At 55.4% G+C, this 18,783-nt stretch overlaps 2 protein-coding genes across 8 annotated transcripts in view; one reads left to right on the top strand and one right to left on the bottom strand.

The window, feature by feature from the left end:
• Nucleotides 1-7,725, bottom strand: part of ANKRD24 (ankyrin repeat domain 24) — a 44,575-nt gene extending 36,850 nt beyond the window's left edge. For 2 of the 4 annotated variants that reach the window (XM_030937073.1, XM_030937074.1), the window contains exons 1-3: nucleotides 7,443-7,725; nucleotides 5,063-5,116; nucleotides 4,843-4,914 (exon numbers count right to left, since the gene is read on the bottom strand). In XM_030937073.1, the coding sequence (XP_030792933.1) occupies nucleotides 4,843-4,914; nucleotides 5,063-5,116 (126 nt within the window). In that variant the 5' untranslated portion in view covers nucleotides 7,443-7,725. Of the gene's footprint in view, nucleotides 1-4,842; nucleotides 4,915-5,062; nucleotides 5,117-6,921; nucleotides 7,001-7,442 lie in introns of those variants that run through there. The other 2 variants (XM_030937075.1, XM_030937076.1) reach the window with 2 other exon arrangements.
• A 581-nt stretch (nucleotides 7,726-8,306) lies between these two features.
• SIRT6 (sirtuin 6) lies at nucleotides 8,307-18,430 on the top strand. Of its 4 annotated transcripts, none has more exons than XM_010367260.2 (8): nucleotides 8,307-8,431; nucleotides 9,996-10,123; nucleotides 11,665-11,847; nucleotides 15,279-15,338; nucleotides 16,594-16,689; nucleotides 16,771-16,851; nucleotides 17,388-17,511; nucleotides 17,594-18,430. In XM_010367260.2, exons 1-8 carry the CDS (start codon nucleotides 8,366-8,368, stop codon nucleotides 17,921-17,923), a joined length of 1,068 nt encoding a protein of 355 aa, XP_010365562.1. In that variant the 5' UTR covers nucleotides 8,307-8,365; the 3' UTR covers nucleotides 17,924-18,430. The 4 variants fall into 4 exon arrangements, with proteins under 4 accessions (XP_010365562.1, XP_030792706.1, XP_030792704.1 ...); XM_030936846.1 differs by having other exon boundaries at nucleotides 8,318-8,431; nucleotides 17,428-17,511; nucleotides 17,594-17,642; XM_030936844.1 differs by lacking the exon at nucleotides 8,307-8,431 and adding an exon at nucleotides 8,572-8,665.
• Nucleotides 18,431-18,783: the final 353 nt, after the last annotated feature.

Below are 18,783 nucleotides of genomic sequence, written 5' to 3'. Positions count from 1 at the left end.
CCCCTCCAGCTCCAGACACCCTTAGAGGCCCTCACACCCATCTGAGGTTTTAACATCTATCCTGTCCCTGTCCAATTTTGACTTTGTCCCGACCCCTCCCATTGCAAACATATCAAAACACACCCACGTCCCGAATGAGGCATCTCTTTTTTAACCGCCCACGCTTCTTGAAAGATTTGATTTAAATATTAAATATAACTGTGCTTTGGAAATGAAGCACTCATATGACTTGGTTTACCAGTGGCTACTACTTCTGGGGAATGCTTGGGGAAAAAAAGTGTTCAGGGGTTGACCCCTGAACAATATGGGTTTGAACGCCCAGGTCCACTTACATGTGGACTTTTTGTTTGTGTTTTGAGATGGAGTCACGCTCTGTCGCCCAGGCTGGGCAATCATGCAGTGGCACGATCTCGGCTCACAGCAACCTCTGCCTCCTGGATTCAAGCGATTCTCCTGCCTCAGCCTCCTGAGTAGCTGGGATTACAGGTGCCCACCACTACGCCCGACTAATTTTTGCATTTTTAGTAGAGAGGGGGTTTCACCATGTTGGCCAGGCTGGTCTCGAACTCCTGACCTCAGATGATCTGCCTGCCTCTGCCTCTCAAAGTGCTGGGACTACAGGTGTGAGCCACCATGCAGAGCCAGACTTTTTTTTTTTTTGGATGGAGTCTCGCTCTGTTGCCCAGGCTGGAGTGCGGTGGGGCCATCTTGGCTCACTGCAAGCTCCACCTCCCAGGTTCACGCCATTCTCCTGCCTCAGCTTCTCTAGTAGCTGGGATTACAGGCGCCTGCCACCACACCCAGCTGATTTTTGTATTTTTAGTGGAGTCGGGGTTTCACTGCGTTAACCAGAATGGCCGTGATCTCCTGATTTTGTGATCCGTGCGCCTCGGCCTCCCAAAGTACTGGGATTACAGGCGTGAACCACCACGCCCGGCACAGATTTTTTTAGACCTTTTTTGTTTTTTGTTTTGTTTTAAGAGACAGGGCTGAACTCTGTCGCCCAGGTTGGAGTACAGTGGTGTGATCACAGCTCACTGCAGCCTTGAACTCCTGGGCTCAAGCAATCTTCCCACCTCAGCCTCCTGAGTCGCCGGGACCACAGGGCACGCCAACACACCTGGCTAATATTTTTATTTTTCACTTTACAGACTGGGTCTTACTGAATTTCCCAGGTGGGTCTCAAACTCCTGGGCTCAAGTGATCCTCCTGCCTCCACCTCCCAAAGTGCTGGGATTACAGGGGTGAGCCACTGTGCCCAGCCATATATGTGGATTTTTTCTTTTTTTTTCTTTTCTGAGATGGAGTCTCACTCTGTCGCCCAGGCTGGAGTACAGTGGCGCCATCTCGGCTCATTGCAACCTTTGCTTCCCAGGTTCAAGCGATTCTCCTGCCTCAGCCTCCCGAGTAGCTGGGATTACAGGCACGCGCCACTATGCCCAGCTAATGTTTGCATTTTTAGTAGAGATGGGGTTTCACCATGTCGGCCAGGCTGGTCTCAAACTCCTGACCTCAGGTGATCCATCCGCCTGGGCCTCCCAAAGTGCTGGGATTACAGGCATGAGCCCCCGCGCCCGGCCTCTACATGGATTTTTGACTGTGCGGGGGGGCGGGGAGGGGCTGTAATTGTTTAAGGGGCAACTATAATTGAGAAATTGATTCCAAATGGGAAGAAAAATTTTAGGATCACTCCACAGTGAATGAAACTCACCCAATGCCACGTTTTGTAAGCAGTTAATGAGCCGTTTTTCACCTCTTTCTCTCCCGCTGTCTGTCTCCACCTGTTCTCTTTTCAATCAATGCACCCCCCTCCCACCTCCAGGCCAATCATGTTCATAGTAATGCAGCCCTAGGGGAAGGCTTGTGTCTCACTTCCTAGCTGTGTGACCTTGAGCAGGTATCTTAACCTCTCTGGGCTTCCCTCCCTCATCTATAAAATGAAGATAATAAAAGCTCCTGCCTCATTACATGGTGGTGAGGATTAAATGAGCTGACACCTGCAAAGCACATCTTATGTTCTCTATCGTGCTCAAAAATGAACAAAAATGAAAATAAAATAAATAAGCCGGGCGCAGTATTGCACTTCTGTAGTCCCAGCTACTTGAGAGGCTCAGGCAGGAGGATCTCTTGAGCCCAGGATTTTGAGACCAGCCTGGACAACACAGTGAGACCCCATCTATTAAAAAAAAAAAAAAAAAAAACTTAGGGCCAGGCATGTCTGTAATGGCTCATGCCTGTAATGGCAACCCTTTGGGAGGCCGAGGTGGGCGGATCACCCGAGGTCGGGAGTTTGAGACCAGCCTGACCAACATAGTGAAACCCTGTCTCTACTAAAAATACAAAAAAATTAGCCAGCCATGGTGGCAGACCCCTGTAGTCTCAGCTATTTGGGAGGCTGAGGCAGGAGAATTGCTTGAACCCAGGAGGCGGAGGTTGCAGTGAGCAGAGATCATGGCACTGCACTCCAACCTCAGCAACAGTGTGACTCAGTCTCAAAAATAAATAAAATGAACCCAAACAACTGAAGGAAGCCACAGAGGGGTCATGACATGCCCAGAGTTACCCAGGACACCAGGGACAGAGGAAGAATCTGATCTCAGAGCCACCTGATTTTACCCCAGGCTTGGCTGGGTGCAGTGGCTCACACCTGTAATCCCACCACTTTGGGTAGGAGGTAGGAGGATTGCTTGAGGCCAGGAGTTTAAGACTAGCTTGGACAACACATCTCTACAAAAAATAAAAATTAGCCCAGTGTGGTGGTGCACGCCTGTAGTCTCTGCACTTTGGGAGGCTGAGGCAGGAGGATCGTTTGAGCCCAGGAGTTGGAGGCTGCAGTCGGCTGAGATAGCACCATTGCACTCCAGCCTGCGTGACAGAAAGAGACTCTGTCTCAAAAAACAAAACAAAACAAAACAAAACAAAAAAACTGAACCAGGCGTGGTGGCTTATGCCTGTAATCCCCAGCACTTTGGGAGACTAAAGCAGGTGGATGACCTGAGGTCAGGAGTTCAAGACCGGCCTGGCCAACATGGTGAAATCCTGCCTCTACTAAAAATACAAAATTAGCCGGGCATGGTGGTGTATGCCTGCAATCCCAGCTACTCAGGAGGCTGAGGCAAGAGAATCACTTGAACCTGGGAGGTGGAGTTTGCAGTGAGCCGAGATTGAGCCACTGCACTCCAGCCTGGGCGACAAGAGGGAAACTCCGTCTCAAAAATAAAATAAAATAAAAAATGAAATCCAGGTTTGTTCCACAGGCCTCTTTTTGACTTTGCAAAAATGGCTTTCAAAGATCCTGAGCTCCCACTCACTCACACTCTCTGCTCCTGCCAAGAGAATCTGCCTGTCATGCCCGTGAATCAAGCAGACCTGGTCCAGCCTCCGAATCTGTCCCGACACGGGTCCATGCCCCGCTCCTCACATGCCTGCCTTCACTTCTCTAAATCCTCCCTATTCTTCCAGGTTCTGCTCCGGCGCTGCCTCCTCCAGGCAGACTCCCTGATTTCTCCAGGTCGCACCGGTTGGGGAGGTTGTATTCCATGATGGGAAAATTAAAGGCTCCAAGTCAAGTTTGCCCACCTAGGCCAGGCACCAAGAGGTGCTCAGGAAGGCTGACTGCCTGTCCCTGGAGGTGAGCCCTCCCTGTCATCCTCTCCATCTGTGCCCTGAACTGTCCACCACAGGGACTTGGGGGGCTGAGTGGGAGTGGGGATGACGGAGGAAGAAGCATGTCTTTCCAGGAGTTCATAGCTGAAGACACGGATGAAAGAGAAGATAGCTGGATCTACCTCATGGCCTTTCAACTGGCTGTTCCAGCCGCTTGGAATGCGATTCCTGCAAACCCCTCCCCTACTCTCCTTCCCCTTCTTTTTTTTTTTTTATTTTTGAGATGGAGTCTCACTCTGTTGCCCAGGCTGCAGTGCAATGGCACAATCTCGGCTCACTGCAACATCCACCTCCCGGGCTCAAGCAATTCTCCTGCCTCACCCTGGGCTCAGAGTAGCTGGGATTACAGGTGCCCGCCACCACACCCAGCTAATATTTGTATTTTTAGTAGAAACAAAGTTTCACCATGTTGGCCAGGCTGGTCTTGAACTCCTGACCTCAAGTGATCTGCCTGCCTCGGGTTCTCAAAGTGCTGGGATTACAGTCATGAGTCACCATGCCCAGCTCTCCCCTTCCCTTTCCAGTCTTTGCTCCAATATCACCTTCTCTGGGAAGCCTTCCCTGGCCACCGTCTTAAAAACTGCAGCCACCTCCCCTGCCCTAGATGCTTCAATTCCCTTTTCCTGTTTTGTCTGTCTTCGCGACACAAAATACACATTGTCACTTATTTATCTTGTTTCATGTTCATCTCCCGTACTCAGCGGTCGGCTCCACGAGGGCAAGGATTTTTGCCTGCCCTATTCCCTGGCTGATTCCCCGGTGCCTGGAACAGCGCCTGCTATCTAAACATGTGCTGAGTACACACACTCCAAAGCAAAAGACCAAGGTCCAAGGGAAAGTGGGTCCTTGGGAAAGCAAGGGGTCACTGTGGCCGGGGAGAGCGGAGATTGGATGGGGAGGTGGTACTGGGGCCAAACTGTGATGAGGAGGGTCTGATAGGTGGCAATGCAGGGAGAAGGTATTCCATGGGGAGCAGACTAGGGCCCGGGCAAAGGCCTGGGCTGCAAAGGTTGTACGGGGAGCAGTGGGGAGGTCAGGACGCTAGGGGGCAGCAGAGAGGAAAGGAGAAGAGGTGGGTACTGGAATGAAAGGGAGGGTCTTCAGCCAAGCCCCAGGAGACAGAAGCCTGAAGTTGGGGGCGGGGCGTGTATCCGGCATCTAGGGCCTCACACTCACCTCTGTCTTCTTAAATCGCGCCCTGAGAGTCTTCATGGTCGGTGCCCTGCGTTTCTCCTCTTCCCAGGCCACCTGAGGAAGGTCAAGGGTGGGGGTAAGGTGAGGGACACCAGTCCTGGTGGGCGGCAGGGTCCCTCGCCTCTCCCTTCTCAAAAGGGCCACTTCCTCCTCCCTGACCAGTCCTGCCCCTAGAGCAAGACAGACCTGCTGTATCTCCTACCTGCTGTGTGTCCTTTGGCAGGTTACTTGCCCTCTCTGTTTTTATTTCCCTCATCTATAAAACGAGAGAAACAATCCTTTCTTGAGCAACTCATGGTCAGTTTTCAGTATGGTCCCTACATAGAGCCTGGCCAAACATGAGGGGCTCCATAAATGCATCTCACCGGTATTTCCTGTTGTCCAAACAGATCAAGCCTTCTCTGGTCTAACTTTTCTCTCTGTGCAGTTATTTCTGCCTAGAATGGTTTCCTTTTTCTTCTCAGAACTCCTACTCACCCTTCAAAACCCAGTTACCCAAATCCCTTGCTCTGATCAGCTTTGCCTCTCGTTCCCAAGCAGAGATCTAACTCCCCAAATTGGGTTCCCGCCTACCCTGGCTGGGTCTCTTCCTCTGCCTCACCCCTGGCTCCATGGGCTGGAAGGGTCTGGGCTGATTCTGTCTTTTGCAGCAGTTGGGGGCTCCCTGGAGACTGAAGCCAGGGCTGAGGGCTCTCAGCATAGAGGCATGTTTGCTAGATAATCAGAGGGAACCTCCATGTGACAGCAATTCATCCATAGTGGGTGGAGGTCTGGGGCGATGGCTGCATGCATGTGTGTGAAGTGAGCGTGGGGCACGTGCATGCGTGCCCGTCTGTCCACCTGCGCCCGTTCTATGTTCCGCATGTGCAGGCACGGAGGTCAGGCAGGATTATCTCGAGGGGGTGTGTTTTTTGAGGGGTGTGACTATGAGGCCCTATGTCTGAAAGGGATCTTTGTGATGGAGAATCTGTATTTGCCTCTTACCAGGGAGTAGGGGTTGGGATGGCCTCTATCTGTCCACCTACCTACTTGCGAATTCTCCAAGCCACCCTTCTACCCAGTTACCACCTATGCACTCACCTGGGCATCCATTCTCCCACCTAAGCACTGTACACTCACTCACTGGCCACCACCCACAAACTCACCCACCCAATTCGTGTTCTCATGGTTCTTCATCACCCTTTAATCGGGTTTCACCCACACATCCATCCACCCGCCCAAACACCTACCAACTCCCACCATTCATCCATCCACTCATCTGCCCATCCATCCACTTATCCATCCCTTCATCCATCCACCCAACCACCCATCCATCCATCCGCGCATCCATCCATTCATCCATCCATCCATCTGCCCACCCAATCACCCACCCATCCACCCACCTACCCATCCACTCATCCATCCACTTATCCATCCATCCACCCACCCACCCACCCACCAGTCCATCCATTCATCCACCCATCCATCCATGGATCCATGGATCGATCCATCCATCCAACCATCCATCCATCCATCCATCCATCATCCATCTACCCATTCATCCCTCTACCGAACCGCCAATCCATCTATTCGCCCCCCATCCATCCACCCACTCATCCATTCATTTACCCCTCCACCAGTACCCATTCACTCACTACCTACCCTTTCTTCTTCTACCTTTGACTGGAGGATTCAATCACACCCAAAGCAGGGGGTAATAAGACACCCAACAGAGGAGTTCACAGGCTGCTTGGGAGAAGACAATCCGTGGGCTTCGGGGAGGGAAAAATGCCTGCTAAATTTAGGGAGCTGCTTGCTGGAAGAGGTGATGGTAAATAAGAAGGGCCTCATGGCCGGGTGGGATGTTGAGCACCCGCCTTGGAGGAAGCTAGGCAGGGCACAGGCCGGCAAGTGCGAAGTGCGTGGGTGAAGGAGTGCATGTGTGTGTCAGGGTACCCAGGTAGCTCTGAAGCCTGGCTGGGACCCAGCACAGCTTCTTTCTCCCACACACAAGGGCTCAGGGGCTTGGGACCCTAAGGGGATCCTCCATCCTGGGCCTCTCCCACCTCCTTCCTCCCCTACCTCCTGCAGCTCCAGTGCCCCGAGCTCCCGGCCAAAGTGCCCACTGCCGGCTCCGGTTACCCACTCCCAGCTGGGCCACGAGCAGCTCCAGCTGCTCCACTCTGACACCTGATCGGCTCTGAGCGGGCGGCCGCCCCAGGGGGCCGGGGATGAGCCGAGGGAGGAGACAGGCTGGCAGCGGACTGCCTGTTGGCCAACTGGCTCTGGCGGGAAGACACCCACGATCTTCCCTGTCATCACTGGACTGATTTCAGTTTCTGGAAGGAGCCATGCTCTTCCTCTCTTCTCAGCCTTTGCACTTGCTGTTCCCCTGACCAGGAACATTCTTTCTGTACTTCATGTCACCCCCAACTGGCTCTACCTGGCTCATGCACTCTTTAGATCTTTGCTACAACATCTCCTCCTCCAGGAAGCCCTCCTGGATGCCCCCAGCCTGGGTCAGGTGCCTCCTGTGAGCCCCCTCATTGCCCTGTGCTCTCTTTGTCACCCATTGCACCCCAACCACACCATGTCACCATTACCTGGTCACATGTTTGTGTCCACCCCCAGCCACCAGGGCATAGATGGTACCACCTTTGTTCAAAGTAGGTACTCGACACACGATTCTTAAATGAGTCCTCCAGGCCACCAGCCCCATTGACTTTGAGCAGGACCTGTCCTGCAGAACGCAGAACCTCCAGTTGGATGATACTCAAATAACCTGGCCAGGCGCAGTGGCTCAGGCCTGTAATCCCAGCACTTTAGGAGGCCGAGGCCGGCGGATCACCTGAGGTCAGGAGTTCGGGACCAGCCTGACTAACATGGTGAAACTCCGTCTCTACTAAAAAATACAAAAATTTGCTGGGCGTGGTGGCGGGCGCCTGTAATCCCAGCTACTAGGGAGGCTGAGGCAGGAGAATCGCTTGAACCCGAGAGGCGGAGGTTGCAGTGAACCGAAATCGCTCCACTGCACTCCAGCCTGGGCCACAGAGCGAAGCTCCGCCTCACAAAACAAAACAAAACAAAAAAAAACAACAAAAAAAGATACTCTGATAACTCTGAGTGCTATTCAAAATCCTTGGACTGGGGTCCCTGCTGTCCGGCTCTGTCCTTACGGAATTTACTAATCCGTAAAAGGGGTTGTGGGGGCACCGATAGCCTGTGTCCCTCATTTTAGAGGTGACTGAAGAACTGTCACGTAGGTGGCCGCCCCAATTTCCCGCCCGGGTCACAGGGCAGCCTCTTCCCAAGCCTTTGCGGACGCCTGCATGCAAAGAGGCAGTCTTCCTTCCGACAGCAGTTAATATGGCGTCTGCGGCATCAGCACGAGGCGCATGCGCCTTGCCGTGGGAGGCCGGGCGCGCAGGACGGGAACGTGGTTCCTCCTTCTTCCCCGCCCCGCCCCGCTTCCGGCGGAAGCGGCCTCAACAAGGGAAACTTTATTGTTCCCGTGCGGCAGGCGAGGATGTCGGTGAATTATGCGGCGGGGCTGTCGCCGTACGCGGACAAGGGCAAGTGCGGCCTCCCCGAGGTGAGCGCGTCCGAGGGTCCCGAGCTTCGCGCCCCGGGGCATTGTGGGAATATCAGGAGGCACTGAGGCTAGACCATGGGAGGGACTTCCCAGTGAGGAAGGGGCGGGAAGTGACGCCCCTGCGCGCCCGGAGACGCGAACACGCCCAACTCTGTGGCCACCCTGTCGGGGCTGATGGGGGAGAGAATGGATGTAGTTCCAGGAGGAGGGGACGACAGGCGCAAAGGCAGGGAGGTGGGAATAAACACATTTGGAGAACGATTAGGCCTGGGAGGTTTCCAGAGTCGGGCCAGGACGGGGCTCAAATGCCAGGCTGAGGAGTTGGTACTTTATCCTGAGGGTAATGGGGAAGGGTTTTGCCCTGGTGAGGGGCCTGGACAGAATGTGCCAGAAAGATCCCTCCAGCCACTCGGAGGGGAAGTGGAGGGATCGGCTGCCCCCTCCGCGCACTGTGGTACTTTGGGGAAGTCGTCTGCCTTCTGGGTCTCCATCTCCATCCTTTCTGCAAAAGAGGGGAAGATGGCCCCATTCCATAAAGGCCGGCCCATGCATTCTGTATCATGCATTTAATGAGCGCCGATGGTGTGCCCCCGTCCAGAAGCCCCACTCTTCATGCTACTATTAGTCACTTTATTATTATTATTTATTATTATTATTGAGATGGAGTTTCTGTGTCGCCCAGGCTAGAGTGCAGTGGCAGGATCTCGGCTCACTGCAACCTCCGCCTCCCAGGTTCAAGTGATTCTCCTGCCTCAGCCTCCTCGGTAGATTAGATGAGATTACAGGCGCCTGCCACCACGCCCAGCTAATTTGTGTGTTTTTAGTAGAGGCGAGGTTTCACCATGTTGGCCAGTCTGGTCTCGAACTCTTGACCTCAAGTGATCCACCCACCTTGGCCTCCCAAAGTGCTGGGATTACAGGCGTGAGCCACCACGCCCGGCCTGTTAGTCACTTTATTCTACCAACGTTTATGGAGTACCTACCGTGGGTCAGGCACTTTCTAGGTACTAGGGCCACAGCCAGGAGCAAGACAGATTAAAAACCCCTCTTTCTAGTAAGAGAGACTGACTAGGGGTTGCATGGAAACCAGGTGGCCAAGGGAAGCGTCACTGTCACTGAAATGACATCTGAGCCACAAGTTACAGGAGGTGAGGGAGGGAGCCATGTGGGTATCTGGGGGAAGAGCATTAAACGGTGTGGCCTTAAGCAGGACTGTGCCTGGTGTGATGGAGGAACAGGGAGGAGATCTGTGTGGCTGGAGCAGAGTGAGGCGGGGAGAGGGAGGAGAAGAGGGCAGGGAGGGGGCAGGGGAGGTAGTGCAGGGCCTGGTGGGCCGTGGGGAGGTATTGCAGGGCCTGGTGGGCCGTGGGGAGGGCTAGGGCTTTGACAAGGCAAGTGGGAGTCATGGAAGGTTGTAGGCAGAGGAGGGGCATGAGGACAAGCTGCCTTTTCCAATCCGTTTTCCTCCCTCAGGCAAGACAGGGACAGCTCAGTCTGTGGCTTGTGTGTGGCCTTGCCACTCGGGGAACTGTTTTGACCCCTCCGTCTGCTCTCTCCCCCACAGATCTTCGACCCCCCGGAGGAGCTGGAGCGGAAGGTGTGGGAGCTGGCGAGGCTGGTCTGGCAGTCTTCCAACGTGGTGTTCCACACGGGTGCTGGCATCAGCACTGCCTCTGGCATTCCCGACTTCAGGTCTGTGAGTGTGCAGGGGATTCGAGGCGAGGCCCCCCAGGCTGCCAGGGGCTTCCCTGCGAGCCACACACATCTGGGAATTAGAACCCATCCATCTGCTTTTCTCCTGGATGTGTCCTGGGTACTGGGGAGGGGGAACACCCCCTCTCTATAAGATGTGTCCCTTGGCTGGGCATGGGGGATCATAAGGTCAGGAGTTCCAGACCAGTCTGGACAATATGGTGAATCCCCGTCTCTACTAAGAATACAAAAATTAGCCAGGTGTGGTGGCACACATCTGTAGTCCCAGCTACTTGGGAGGCTGAGGCAGGAGAATCTCTTGAACCTGGGAGGTGGAGGCAATGAGCCGAGATCGCACCACTGCACTCCAGCCTGGGCGACAGAGTGAGGCTCCGTCTACAAATAAACAAACAAAACAAAACAAAGATGTGTCCCTGTCACAACCAGCATTCCACTCACCCCACTGGCCAGAACACGGTTGCCTGATCACATCTGGCTGCAAGGAATGCTGGGAAATGTAGTCTTTCACATTTGCAAGTGTAGCCAGGCGTGGTGGCGGGCACCTGTAATCCCAACTACTTGGGAGGCTGAGGCAGGAGAATCGCTTGAACCCGGGAGGCGGAGGTCGCAGTTAGCCAAGATCGTGCCATTGCACTCCAGCCTGGGTGACAGAGCCAGACTCCATCTCAAAAAAAAAAAAAAAAAAAAGAATTCCAAGGTGTGAATTTCTTCTCCTCCTCTTCCATAACCTGCTGTGGCTCCCCATTGCCAGGCAGTGTAGAATTTTGAATACCTTGTGCTGGAAGCTGAAGCCCTTCTGCCCCAGCCCTGAATCACCTCTCCAACTTCAGCCCCTCCTGCTCCTGCTGCAGCCCCAAAACACTTGCATTTCCCAGCTCTTCCCAGCACCAGGCCTTTGTTTACCCCTTCTGTCTGATCTTCCCTCTCACCCTTCAAGAAACTGCTCAGCCTCCTCCAGGAAGCCCAGTCAAGCCTGGACCAAAAGAGATAAGCTGGGCCTGGGGAAGCCCAGGGCCCCCACCACCTCCACTGGGCTTCCCCAGGCCCGGGTACCTCCTCTGGTCCAGGCTTGACTCTTGGGGCCAGAGGGTCTGTGTCCACATATCTCCCCCAAGATCAAGGGCTTCTGGAGGGCAGGGCTTGGGTCCCCGTGGGCATCGTCCGGGCTCATTGAGGCAGCAGTGTTGGTTGAATAGAATAAGTCATTTTTGCCTTGGTGTGAATTAATCTCTCTCTCTGCCTCTCCCTCTCTCTTTCTCTCTCCAATTCTGTCTCTGACTTGCTTTCTTTGTCTTTAACTCTTTATCTCTCTGTCTGTGTCTTGTTCTATCCCCCTCTCTCTGTTCTTCCGACTCACCCTCTATTTCTGTCTTTCTGATTCTCTCTGTCTGTCTCGCTGTCTCTCTCTGTCGCCTGATTTTCTGTCTCTCCAACTTTCTCTCTATGCCTCTCTGATGCTCCCTCTGTCTCTTTTTCTGTTCCCCTCTCCCTGTCCATCTCTCCTGGCCTGCCACCTTCAGGGGTCCCCACGGAGTCTGGACCATGGAGGAGCGAGGCCTGGCCCCCAAGTTCGACACCACCTTTGAGAACGCACGGCCCACGCAGACCCACATGGCGCTGGTGCAGCTGGAACGCGTGGGCCTCCTCCGCTTCCTGGTCAGCCAGAACGTGGACGGGCTCCATGTGCGCTCAGGCTTCCCCAGGTAACACCCGGGCCCCGCCCCCCAGGAAAGCACCTGGGGCCCCACAAACCATGTTTGCGTTGTTAGGGGGAAAGTCCCCTTTCCTGGTTCTGTAAGATTCTAGCCCTGAGCTCTCTGGATCTTTCTTGGCCCAGTGTGTGGAGATTTCTGAGCCCCATGGCTCAGAGCTGTCCCCGCCGGGGCCAGAGGCAGAATTTCCCTTGGGATGGGGCCGAGTGGAGCAGAGCTGTCAGGGTCTAGAAGTTGCAGTTTGTTGTTGTTGTTGTTGTTGTTTTTGAGACCGAGTTTCGCTCTTGTTGCCCAGGCTGAAGTGCAATGGCGTAATCTCGGCTCAGCCTCCTGGGTTCAAGCAATTCTCCTGCCTCAGCCTCCTGAGTAGCTGGGATTACAAGGCAGGTGCCACCGCACCCAGCTAATTTTGTATTTTTAGTAGAGATGGGGTTTCTTTTTTGTTTTTTTTTTTTGAGACAGAGTCTCGCTCTGTCGCCCAGGCTGCAGTGCAGTGGCGCCATCTCCACTGACTGCAAGCTCCGCCTCCCAGGTTCACACCATTTTCCTGCCTCAGCCTCCCAAGTAGCTGGGACTACAGGTGCCCGCCACCTCGCCCGGCTAGGTTTTTTTTTGTATTTTTTAGTAGAGACTGGGTTTCACTGTGTTAGCCAGGATGGTCTCGATCTCCTGACCTCGTGATCCGCCCACCTCGGCCTCCCAAAGTGCTGAGATTATAGGCTTGAGCCACTGCGCCCGGCCAGAGACGGGGTTTCTTCATGTTGGTCAGGCTGGTCTTGAACTCCTGACGTCAGGTGATCCACCTGCCACAGCCTCCCAAAGTGCTGGGATTATAGGCGTGAGCCACCGCACCCGGCCTGTTGTGTTTTTAATTTCCATCTTTATTAATCTGACACTAAACGTGTCTGACAGTGAAGTGAACCTGTGCTCTGGGGCAGGCTGATTTCCTAATAGAGGTGCGGCCCTCCCCTGCCCCTCTTTGCCGGGTCTCACCCCTGAAGCAGCCGGTGACAGCCAGGTCAGTTGTTGAGACAAGGAGCTGGGCACCCAGTGGTAAGGGGTGAGGAAGAGATTTTTCTCTGCTTATAAAAGCAAAGGAGAGGCTGGGCACGGTGTCTCACATCTGTAATCCCAGTGCTTTGGGTGGCCAAGGAGGGTGGATCATGAGGTCAAGAGTTCGAGACCAGCCTGGCCAACACGGTGAAACCCCATCTCTACCAAGAATGCAAAAATTAGCTGGGCGTGGTGGCTCACGCCTGTAATCTCAGCTACTCAGGAGGCTGAGTCAGGAGAATCGCTTGAACCCGGGAGGCAGAGGTTGCAGTGAGCCGAGATGGTGCCACTGCACTCCAGCTTGGGCGACAGAGCAAGACTCTGCCTCAGAAAAAAAAGCAAAGGAGGGCCGAGTATGGTGACTTGTGCCTGTAATCCCAGTACTTTGGGAGGCCGAGGTGGGTGGATCACAAGGTCAGGAGATCAAGACCATCCTGGCCACATGGTGAAACCCTGTCTGTACTAAAAATAGAAAAATTAGGCCAGGCCAGGCACGGTGGCTCATGCCTGTAATCCCAGCACTTTGGGAGGCCGAGGCGGGCAGATCTTTTTTTTTTTTTTTTTTTTTTTTTGAGACGGAGTCTCGCTCTGCTGCCCGGGCTGGAGTACAGTGGCCGGATCTCAGCTCACTGCAAGCTCCGCCTCCCGGGTTTATGCCATTCTCCTGGCTCAGCCTCCTGAGTAGCTGGGACTACAGGCGCCCGCCACTGTGCCCGGCTAGTTTTTTTGTATTTTTTAGTAGAGACGGGGTTTCACCATGTAAGCCAGGATGGTCTCGATCTCCCGAACTCGTGATCTGCCCGTCTCGGCCTCCCAAAGTGCTGGGATTACAGGCGTGAGCCACCGCGCCCGGGCTTGAGGCGGGCAGATCATGAGGTCAGGAGATCAAGACCATCCTGGCAAGGCCGGGCGCGGTGGCTCAAGCCTGTAATCCCAGCACTTTGGGAGGCCGAGACGGGCGGATCACGAGGTCAGGAGATCGAGACCATCCTGGCTAACACGGTGAAACCCCGTCTCTACTAAAAATACAAAAACTAGCTGGGCGAGGTGGCGGGCGCCTGTAGTCCCAGCTACTCGGGAGGCTGAGGCAGGAGAATGGCGTAAATCCGGGAGGCGGAGCTTGCAGTGAGCTGAGATCTGGCCACTGCACTCCAGTCCGGGCGACAGAGCGAGACTCCGCCTCAAAAAAAAAAAAAAAAAAGACCATCCTGGCTGAAACGGTGAAACCCCCTTTCTACTAAATATACAAAAAATTAGCCAGTCCATCTCAACAAAAAGAAAAATTAGCCAGGCATGGTGGCGGGTGCCAGTAGTCCCAGCTACTCAGGAGGCTGAGGCAGGAGAATCGCTTGAACCCAGGAGGCGGAGGTTGCAGTGAGCCGAGATCACGCCACTGCACTCCAGCCTGGGCAACAGAGCGAGACTCCGTCTCAAAAAAAAAAGAAAAAGAAAGAAAAAAAAAAGAAAAATTAGCCAGACGTGGTGGCTTATGCCTGTAATCCCAGCTACTCGGGAGGGTGAGGCAGGAGACTCGCTTGAACCCGGGAGGTGGAGGTTGTAGTGAGCCAAGATCGCGCCACTGCACTCCAGCCAGGGCGACAGAGTAAAATTCTGTCTCGGAAAAAAAAACTAAAGGAGGACTGGGTGCGGTGGCTCACGCCTGTCATCCCAGCACTTGGGGAAGCCAAGGCAGGCGGATCATGAGGTCAGGAGATTTAGACCATCCTGGCCAACATTGTGAAACCCCATCTCTACTAAAAAAAAAATACAAAAAATGAGCTGGGCATGGTGGCGGGCGCCTGTAGTCCCAGCTACTCGGGAGGCTGAGGCAGGAGAATGGCGTGAACCTGGGAGGCGGAGCTCACAGTGAGCTGAGATCGCACCACTGCACTCCAGCCTGGGCGACGGAGCGAGACTCTGTCTCAAAAAATAAAATAAAATAAAATAAATGAATAAAATGAAGCTGGGATTGGACCTCATGCTTCAGGGCCACGCATTGCCTCGGTTTCTTCCATTATAAACTGGGAATTTGAATTCCTGTGCTTCTGACCTGGTGACACCAAGAGGTTCCCATATGCTGTCGGAGGGGATGGGCATCTTCTGAGTGGAAAGGGCTTCCCGTTATCTAAGGTGGGTTCAGCCGCAGGGGTTAATGATTCCTTGGGCTCAGAGAGGTTCGGCCACTTGCCCAGAGACACATAGCAGATGAGTGGTGGAGCCAGGAGCTAGAAGAGCCAGAAAGGATTTGATCAACGTTGTGGGAGAGGAGTCCGGGAAGCCTTCCTGGAGTAGAGGGGCTTAGCACCAGCCCCAAAGCCTGGGCATCCAGGGAGCCCTTTGCACCATCGAGCCTCTTCCTTCTCCCACAGGGACAAATTGGCAGAGCTTCATGGGAACATGTTCGTGGAAGAATGTGCCAAGTGTAAGACGTGAGTGTCACCTGGGTGCAGGGGCAGAGGCTCTGCCAGGCTTCCCCCAGGCGGGTGCACGGTGTGAGCCATGCAGCCGCCATCCCTCCCTCAGGGCGGGCTCTGCCAGAGGGGGTTGGGGGTCGAATCTGTTGTCCCAGAGACCCTGAGGATGTGGGGGGACTGGGATATGGCCCTCCTGGAGGGATCTGGGGGTCATGCCTTCCTCCTGGAGGGATCTGGGGGTCACGCCTCCTTCCTGGAGGGATCTGGGGGCCATGCCTCCCTCCTGGGGTGATCTGAGGGTCATGCCTTCTTCCTGGGGGGATCTGAGGGCCATGTCTGCCTCCTAGAGGGATTTGGGGGTCATGCCTCCCTTCTTGGGGGGTACATCCGTGTCCTGGCACTGCCATAGCAACCTGCCGCAGATAAGCAGCTTAGAGCAATAGAAATTTGCGACAGTTCTGGGGGCCAGAAGTCCAAAATCCAGGTGTCTGCAGGGCCATGCTCCTCTGCAACCTGTAGTGGAGGATTTTTCCTGCCTTTTCCTGGCTGCTGGTGGCAGCCAGCCACCCTTGGTAGTCCTGGACCTATAGCTCCAGGGGCCTTCTTATCTCTGTGTCTCCTTGTTTTGGAGACAGAGTCTTGCTCTGTCACCCAGGCTGGAGTGCAGTGGCGCAATCTCGGCTCACTGCAACCTCCAGCTCCCGGTTCAAGCAATTCTTCTGCCTCAGCCTCCTGAGTAACTGGGACTACAGGTGCCCGCCACCACACCAGGCTAATTTTTGTATTTTTAGTAGAGATGGGATTGCACCATATTGGCCAGGCTGGTGTTGAACTTCTGACCTCATGATCCACCTGCCTCGGCCTCCCAAAGTGCTGGGATGAAAGGCATGAGCCACTGCGCCTGTCCCAGTATAACGATTAAAGTCAGGAAAAGTAAAGTGGACATTGCCTTCTCTAATCCTGAATCCAGACTCGGCCTGTTGTCCCCATGCTCCAGTGGTTCCTGTTTCTCCTGGTCTGGGATCCCATGCAGGGTCCTGTCTCTCGAGCTTTGTCTGGGACAGTTTCCTGCTTTGTTTTCTGTGCTGTGGGCACCGAGCAGCATCCTGGCCCGTTATTCATGGAAGGCTCCTCGTTCGTGTTGCTGGGTGCTAGTTCTGGTGACCTGTCCACCCCCCACCTTCCTGGGAGAACGTCGCCCTAGAAACAGTGCGAGAGTCACCCACGGGGGCTGACCCAGCCCCATCCTCCCCCTTCCTCCCCGACACAGGCAATACGTCCGGGACACAGTCGTGGGCACCATGGGCCTGAAGGCCACGGGCCGGCTCTGCACCGTGGCTAAGGCAAGGGGGCTGCGGGCCTGCAGGTGAGCCACCCCCACCCACGCCCTGGGCTCCAGGGGAGGCTGCGAGGCCCCTGTGAACTCTCCTTGGCTTCCTCATTGCAGGGGGGAGCTGAGGGACACCATCCTAGACTGGGAGGACTCCCTGCCCGACCGGGACCTGGCACTTGCCGATGAGGCCAGCAGGTCTGACCCCCACCCAGGGAGCCCATGGTGGGGTGGGCCAGGGCGACGGCAGAAACACAGCCAGCTCCAGCATGGGGCAGTGGCTCTGGCTCAGAGGCAGGGGAGGCTTCCTGGAGGAGGTGGGCCAGGCCAGGGGCTGCGCGCGCGCATACACACACGTACTCCTCGCCTCATGGCTCTGGGTGGGTGCTGCACAAGGAAACCAAGGCTTCGGCCAGGTGTCTCCTCTATCCAGTGCTGCCCAGCGGGGAGGTGGCTGAGCCAGGGTCCCACCCTAGGCGTCCAAGCTCTTAGCACACTGTGGTGCTCCCTAGAAGTGTCTAAGGGCCCGCTGTCCAGATCAATGACCCTGCCAGTGGACAGCAGAGGAGGGCGGGGTGGGATCCCAAAGGCTGATTCGGGAGTGGGGCCGGCCTTGACCGCCCCAGTGAGCACAGATGACCTAGGTGTGAGCCAGACCCCAGGGCTGGCTCGAGATGTTGGCAGGAGCGGGGCTGGGGAAGGGATCAGACTAAGCCCACACTCCCTGGCCCCAGGAACGCCGACCTGTCCATCACGCTGGGAACATCACTGCAGATCCGACCCAGTGGGAACCTGCCGCTGGCTACCAAGCGCCGGGGGGGCCGCCTGGTCATCGTCAACCTGCAGCCCACCAAGCACGTAGGTGTCTGAGCCCACCCCTGCCCAGGGCCGCCGTGCACCCTCTGTCCCCCATGCCTGACCCGTCCTGCCCCCCCGGCAGGACCGCCATGCTGACCTCCGCATCCACGGCTACGTCGACGAGGTCATGACCCAGCTCATGAAGCACCTGGGGCTGGAGATCCCCACCTGGGACGGCCCCCGCGTGCTGGAGAGGGCGCTGCCGCCCCTGCCCCGCCCGCCTACCCCCAAGCTGGAGCCCAAGGAGGAATCACCCACCCGGATCAACGGCTCTATCCCTGCCGGCCCCAGGCAGGAGCCCTGCGCCCAGCACAACGGCTCAGAGCCCGCCAGCCCCAAACGGGAGCGGCCCACCAGCCCTGCCCCCAACAGACCCCCCAAAAGGGTGAAGGCCGAGGCGGTCCCCAGCTGACCAGGGTGCTTGGGGAGGGTGGGGCTTTTTGTAGCAACTGTGGATTCTTTTCCTCTCGTGGTCTCACTTTGTTACTTGTTTCTGTCCCCGGGAGCCTGAGGGCTCTGAGAGCTGTGCTGCAGGCCAGGGGTTGCACCTGCCCTCCATGGTCTCTCCCTGGGCTCTGGGGGCCTTTGGTGGGGTTTGGGGAAGAAGCCACACCCCAGAGCTAACAGCTGAGCCCCTGCCACACCCCATTCTCTGACTTGGAGTGTTGTCCAGAGGTGCGGCTGGGCCCTCCCGGGTCTCCAGTTTAAACAGGAGTGAACTCCCTCTGCCCCCAGGGCCTCCCCTCTGGGCCCCCCACACCCACCCTACCCCTCCTCCATGGACCCTGCAGGAGGGGAGACCCACCTCGAAGTGGGGGACGCAGTGGAGGCTTTGCACTACCTTCAGGGCTGGAGGGAGACGTGGGTCCACCAGGCTTCTGGAAGAGTCCTCAATGCAATAAAAAATTTCCTTCTTGCATCTCAGTGTGTTTATGTTATGTTATTTTATTTCATTGAGCCAGAGTCTCACTCTGTCACCAAGGCTGGAATGCAGTGGCTTGATCTCAGTTCACTGCAGCCTCTGCCTCCCTGGGTTCAAGCGATTCTCCTGCCTCAGCCTCCCGAGTAGCTGGGATTATAGGTTTGTGCCACTACACCCAGCTAATTGTTTGCATTTTTTTTGTTGTTGAGACGGGGGTCTCACTATGTGGCCCAGGCTGGTTTAAATTCCTGGGCTCAAGCATTCAGGCCAGCTCGGCCTCCCAAAGTACTGGACTTAACCGGCGTGAGCCACCATGCCCAGTGAGTGTTTAAATTCCCAATTTGAGGCAG

This window comes from Rhinopithecus roxellana, chromosome 8, assembly GCF_007565055.1.
Source record: "Rhinopithecus roxellana isolate Shanxi Qingling chromosome 8, ASM756505v1, whole genome shotgun sequence".
Classification (NCBI taxonomy): domain Eukaryota; kingdom Metazoa; phylum Chordata; class Mammalia; order Primates; family Cercopithecidae; genus Rhinopithecus; species Rhinopithecus roxellana.
Note: the sequence above shows the minus strand (reverse complement) of the source record. Positions and strands in the feature narration are given on the sequence as shown.